Source organism: Monopterus albus, unplaced genomic scaffold (genome assembly GCF_001952655.1).
Source record: "Monopterus albus unplaced genomic scaffold, M_albus_1.0 scaffold195.1, whole genome shotgun sequence".
In the NCBI taxonomy this organism is placed as follows: domain Eukaryota; kingdom Metazoa; phylum Chordata; class Actinopteri; order Synbranchiformes; family Synbranchidae; genus Monopterus; species Monopterus albus.
Window position 1 is genome coordinate 544,449 of NW_018128075.1, and position 6,876 is coordinate 551,324.

Below are 6,876 nucleotides of genomic sequence, written 5' to 3' on the forward strand. Positions count from 1 at the left end.
AGTGTAATCTTCCCCTATTAGCCATACCTGTACTGTAAGCCCAAACCATTTTAACTTCATGAAGAAAAGGCTGACCGGTTGGGGAACATGCTAACCACCGACATGGACATGGTAAACACTGCACATTTAGCATCAGGATTAGCACTGTCACTGTGAACATGGTAGCATTTAGCTCACAATACAGCTTCACAGAACAGGCTAACTGACATTTTAACATAAACCATCGCTGAATATTATTTTAAACATTACTCTAAAATCTGTGAAATCCTGCTTTATCCTTTGAGTTTACATTAAGTACAAAACATATAAAAAACTAATTCTTTGTTCTCAGCGGCCTATAGTCCCCCCCACTATCACTTTGGGAACTTTCCATTTGCTTCTGTGACCTGACATCATTAGTGTTGTTTGTCAGATGCAAAGCTTTAATTAAATTCCAGCTATCAGGGACAATAATTAAACACAAAGGCAGCCTGCTTTGAAGAAGAAAAGACGGGGAAAAATAAGGCTGTCTCTTTCTCTGGCTTCTTGTCAAAATAAAACCAATGGCAAGAATGTGATAAAAGCACAGAGCAGGGAATGTGATAACACACAAAAGGTGTCAGGTTGAGTTTTGGCGATGAAGCATACCGCATTCATTTGTGTTTCTAGCTGAAAGGCAGCAGAGATAAGCAGGCATAAAACAAAATTGCCGAAGAAAGTTGGGGACAGAAATGAAGAGAAATAAGTAGTCAAATTTAAAAAATACAAATACAGAGATGAGGAGAAACAGGGGACTGACCCAGATGATAAGATGAACTTGAAGAGTGTGGAATACTGCACTGATCTGAGTAGCTGCGACTGCGCTCAGCAGTAAACAATTCATCTTTCAAATAAGTCTTGACTGACTAGTCTTTCATACTTGTAGAGCATGGTAAATTCCATCTTAGGCTGGAAGCCATGTTGTATCAGATATGCTGTAAATGAGCACCCGATGAGGAAGAGCAGCCTAACGGTAATCACAGGCATGACAGTAAATTTCTGTGGTCTCCAAAATCTTCTTAAATTTTAGAAGGTGTGCCCACTTTACATTCCCTTAAACCCTAATGAAATCACATGACATTAGACTTCGAACTGTTTTCAAAGCTTGAGAAGAAAAAAAACTCATTGGTGTCAGTTTGACCGTGGCCAATAAAATCAATGTCCAAAGAGTCTGATGACTAATTCACTTTGGTTGCCTCTTTTCACTGCAACATACTGGTTCTCTGATGTATTTATAATAAATTTTGAACAGTGGAGGTCTATGGCATAGACAAATTAGATGATCTAGGACTGACAGAGGGACAGATATTACTGGTGAGCAGACGCAAATCACTGTGAGTTTTAGTCTCTATATAGGGAGTGTTTAAACTACTGGCAATGCAGAAAATGACTCTTTTAAAGTTGAATACATAAGAACTTATACAGTTGAAAAGGGGTTACTCTAGCTGTTGTTCTTCTGTGCTAAATATGTAAGTGAGCATGGCAGCAGTGCTGGGTCAAAGAGAGACTGTAAGCCTGAGGTGGAGGACTTGAATTGTCAATATCCGTTATATGGATCATTTTGCAGAGAGGACCGAGAACTGCTCAAGGTCTGGTGCGACAAAAGCAAACATTGACTTGTGACCACCTTAGGTGCACGTCAGGTCAGAAGACGAGAAGGGCAAGGAGGAAGGCAGGCTATTGGGGATGGGGCTGCTGTAACAGAAACATCCAACATCATCTTACAGTACAGTGTATACTCTGAGTGCACTGAATTACATCATGTCACTATTCATTTCTTACAGCAAGTTGAGGGAATGAGACATAACCTAAAAAGTGCAGAGGGGAAGTTATTTAGTACTGAGAGAGAGTATTTAAGAAGAATCTGTTACTAAGTTGTTTTATCATCAATTCCCTGTCATTCATTTTGTCCCTAGAAAACCTTTTCCTCAGAAAGAATCAAAACTTTGGAAACAAATTAAAAGAGTCTGAGCTGTGGTGATGAGATACATAATATTTTATGCTGGATTAGAGCCTAATCCACGGTTAATCCCCTGAGAAAGGTAAATAGTTAAATGTCAATGAGTATCCTGTTAAAACATGCAAATTACAACCCTTCTCTGTTTTCTACTTAGCCCATCTCCCCGTTTTCACCCTGATGTATCTGCAGCTATTAAATTTTTATTGTTTCATTATGTACCTCAAAGTTGAAATAATACAACTGCAGCTGAGAGCTGGTCAACCTTGTAAATAATGAAAAAAGTGGTGTTGCTTTCACAGTCTTGGCAATTTCCACTTTTATTGCTGCATCATATGCTGATAATGGAGGATGCTGTTTTCATGAACATGAATAATTACAAAACATAAAAACTATGGTTTCATTTGAAAAGTCAAAATATGTTTTTTCTGGGATTTATTAAGACTTAATGAAATAATCATGGCAATTAATGTATTTAATATTGTAGTACATTACCTTAAAGGGATTGGTTAGCACTGTTATTGGATTCATACACTTCTTTTTTTATACCACGCTTTAAGAAATAAGAGCTAAAGTCAAGTAATTGAAAATGATGTGTGAACTGTATTACAATTTTCTGCATATTCTTAATCATTTTGCCATAATCACTATTAATATTAATAGGCTCCTCTCGCTCTCTCTCTTTCTGTGTGTGTTGTACAGGCCTTCTGCCTTTTTCTGAGAGGAAATACTTCCTCATCTGTGTTGTCGGGGGCCATGAGTAACTGCTGCGGTGACAGTCTCCAAAACCTGTTGACGTGGAACACCTAAAATGGGGACAGGACTTGCTGCTACGCTGCAAGCTCATCTCTAATCACCGTGAAGACGACCTACCGTTCATCTTGCTGTCTAGTTTGATTCTCCCCTGACCTGCACCTCTTCCTGATTTGAAACTGCTGCTTGTTGTTTCCCACCCTTCAACTTCTTTCTGCTGAGGTGACCTCAATCACTCCTAATCCAAACCATGGCCAGCAGACTCCATTTGTCCTGCCTGTCTCCTTCCCTCTTTCTCGCCCTCACGTTCCCTGCATTGTTTCTCCTCCACCTGCCTGGCATGGTGAAAGGGGACTGCTGGCTGATAGAGGGGGATAAAGGCTACGTTTGGCTAGCTATCTGCAGTCAAAACCAGCCACCATTCGAGACCATTCCCCAGCACATCAACAGCACGGTCAGTGTGATCCTTTCTGTCAGTAGGCCTTTTACACTATTGTGAAACCATATGTCTTCATGCACTCTGAGCTAAAGAGTAGATTCTTAATCATGACAGTAGCTTTGCAAAGCTGTGAGTGAATCTGCTCGACTCTGAGCTAAAAAGTAGGTTCTTAATCATGACAGTAACTTTGCAAAGCTGTGAGTGAATCTGCTCTTCTCTTCACACCATATAAGTGTTTTATTTTGTGTCTCTGGCTGGGATTATATGTTTGTTGCAGTGTCAACTATGACAGTGATGGTAATACAGTATCCTTAATATAAATGAACCATGTATACATCCTAAAAATGTATGTCTAATATTTTTAGTTGCATACAGTTACAAGGTTGTATTAATGTGTCCAATAACCGTGTGGACTGAAATAATATTATTAAAGCAAATAAAGTAATTGGTTATGCTAAACAGGTTATGCTGGTGATGTAGAAGAAATCAACCAAAACAGGCAGCTGGTTTTTGGAATTGTCTACCTACAATGGAATTGACTACAGCCAACTGTACATATAAAGCTGGGTAGCATCTGTAGTGGTAAAGAAGAGCTTTAGTGCCACACTTTAACCTCCAAACTAATCAGAAGATCACTACACTGAAAGAAATTTCTTTTGGTTTTGTAGCAAGAAGTGTATGCTGTTCTAGATCCACCTCCTGTACACCTCTACCAACCTCAAACAAGTTGCATTTGCTAGTTTTATCTAATCATTTGTGTAGTGGCTTGTTGTTTTAAAGTGCCAAGCAAAAAGATTTTGTAACCATCTGCAATTTTCTGTGTAAATTATTCAAACTAAACAATTTCTATATACTTTATTAATAGCACCAACATTTACCTCTGCTAGATATCTCAGCACTGATGATCGTTTGATGCTTGCAAACAGGCTGTGAATAACTAAACACAAATGTGTAATTGAGAAAATGTTTCATGAGATAGCAAACCTGCATGTTTGGGGGTGCAATACACTCTTGGCAGCTGTTTTTGGTGGTGTGTAGGTCCTCTTTTATGGCTACCAGAGGATGCAATGCATCACCTGAATATCATCCACTCTCTTGTCTCCCTTAGGTTCATGACCTGAGGTTGAATGAGAACAAACTTAAGGCTGTGCTTTTTATCTCCATGTACCGCTTCACAAACCTTACTGATCTCAACCTAACCAAGAACGAGATCAGCTACATCGAAGATGGGGCCTTTGCTGGACAGGCCAACCTACAGGTCTGCAAGAACACAGCTTGGTTTATGTATAGCTGTAATTAAAGTTGTAATTATTCTATTTATATTTCCTCATTTGTATATAAAGGTCATGAAGACTTCAGTAGCCTCTATGCCACTTAAATTTTTCCTTTCTGTCACAATAACCAGCCTCTGCGGTGATGTATCTTCTTATGTTAAATTGATTTCAGCTACTTTTAAATAGTTGAAAAGATGTGGTAAATAACCTATGAAACAAACAGTGGACAGGACAAAAAAAAGAGAATGGGTGTCATACACCAACTGTTCTTAAGAGTACATTTGTTGGTAAAATGCTGGCATTCACCCATGTTTTCTTATCTGGGATTTGTTCTTAGCTAAGAACAGAATCTAAACACACCCAGGAGCACACTGATGCTAACATGTGTGTGTGAAACAACTCACTGTCTAGTTTTATTCAATTCTACAATCATAATATTATAAGAATTAAATTGCAATAACAGTTTTTACATTATTAGTATTTATTTATTATATTTTCCCATTATTTTCCAAAGCATCATGGTATTTTAAAGTGAATAAACACTACACTAAAAATTACAGCAATTAATTGTTTTCAAGGTTTTAAAATGACATTTTCACAGTGTGATTATTTATAGCTTAGAATAAAACACACTCTCACCCTGTGTCTTTTCAGGTTCTCCAGCTGGGCTACAACAAACTGACAAACCTGACCGAGGGCATGTTGAGAGGTCTAGGTCGAATGCAGTGCCTCTTCTTGCAGCACAACCTCATTGAGGTCATTGCCACCAATGCCTTCTGGGAGTGCCCCAGCCTCAGCAGCCTGGACTTATCTTCAAATAAGTTGGCACGTCTGGACCCGTCTACTTTCACTGTCCTCAACAGGCTGATGGTGTGTGAATTAGCAGGAAACCTGTTCCACTGTGGCTGTGAACTCTACAGCTTTCTCACTTGGCTGGAGGCATTTAACAATGTCACCCACACCTACGACCGCCTCCAATGTGAAACCCCTCCTGAAATGAATGGTTATCCACTCCTGAGTCCAGTACCTGGACATGGAAGAAATGCCCGTTACAAACTTTTATCTAAATGTCACGAAGGTGCGATAGGGATGACCTCCCAGACGCCAGATCCAGATGGCTCAGGGATGGGTTTGGAAAACCCAGACCAAGGTCTGTACCACCAGCCGACCATATCGTCCACTGCTGATCCCACCTATGGCCACAAGATTTCTATAAAGCTTCAGTCTGTCTCCCTCTACACTGCTTCACTAATTGTGCAAATCCCAAGACCATACAGTAAAATGTACATCCTTTCTCAGTACAACCAGACTTTTGTTGCAGACATCATGCCCCTTAAAAACCAGAAGGAGATAATTACTTTGGACAAGCTGAAACCGCACACAAACTACACTTATTGTGTGGCTTCTGTGAGCAAATCTCAGCACTACAACCACACCTGTCTGTCCTTTAGCACACGAGCTATGGGACCAGAGGACCAGCGAACCAATCCATCCACAACTACCCACTACATCATGACCATCCTCGGATGTTTGTTTGGCATGGTCATTGTGCTTGGATTTGTCTATTACTGTCTCAGACGGCGACGCATCCAGGAAGAGAAGGAGAAAGCTATAAGTGTGAAGAAAACTATTCTGGAGATGAGGTACAGTAGTAGATGGATTTTCAATCTTTATTAATGAAAGCCTTCAGGACTGCATTACAAAAAGGTTTTCATGACAATAAATTGCAGAGGAGTCACGACACAGATAATGACTGCAGCTGTTTTAGATAAAACAAAAATAACAATTTCTATGTGTGTGTGCTTTGAGTATAATTGATTTTAATTCATGCTTAAATTTGGAACAATTTGTGTCATGGCCATCACTGCATTAGTTGTTTTGCTGCATTGCTTTGTTATGATTTGAATTCTTGAAAAGCCTCATTTATACTCCCTTCAAACAGCAGCTTAAACATTTTCTCCCACCACACTCTTTATTGAAGTTTTGGGCCATGCTATTTTTCATATGTTCTTTGAGCTTTAATGAAAAGAGCAAGGATTATGGCATCCCGCTGATGACAGGATAAAAATATTAAAACTAATTAATTTTTAAAAAGTTTTAGGTCCAGCTATATTTTTATATATGTTTTTGTGCAAAACATTATACACAGTGGGCCATCAGATAAAGCAATTAGATGAAAATGAATCTGTCCTTCTTTCAGGTATGGGCCAGAGGCAGCTGCGGCAGTGGCCAATGATCCAGGTGCTATGCAACGTCTTCAGGAGCAGGCCCACCACCAGCACCACCATTCAGGAGGAGCAGGAGGCAAGCTGCCACCATCTGCATCCTCTAGCACTGGCATGCTCCACGGCTCAGCTAACACCACTTCTTCCCGCCTCTCTACCTTGCCCCAGGTGGAGAAAATGGCTACTGCCTTCTCTGAAGCAATGGGTGGT

General features: G+C 39.8%; 1 protein-coding gene across 1 annotated transcript in view; it reads left to right on the forward strand.

Annotated features, from left to right (window-relative positions):
- Positions 1–6,876, forward strand: part of elfn2a (extracellular leucine-rich repeat and fibronectin type III domain containing 2a) — a 211,215-nt gene that overhangs the window by 199,232 nt on the left and 5,107 nt on the right. The window contains exons 5-8 of the mRNA XM_020617853.1: positions 2,678–3,182; positions 4,276–4,425; positions 5,096–6,084; positions 6,642–6,874. Coding sequence (XP_020473509.1) covers positions 2,979–3,182; positions 4,276–4,425; positions 5,096–6,084; positions 6,642–6,874 — 1,576 coding nt within the window. The 5' untranslated portion in view covers positions 2,678–2,978. The remainder of the gene's footprint in view (positions 1–2,677; positions 3,183–4,275; positions 4,426–5,095; positions 6,085–6,641; positions 6,875–6,876) is intronic.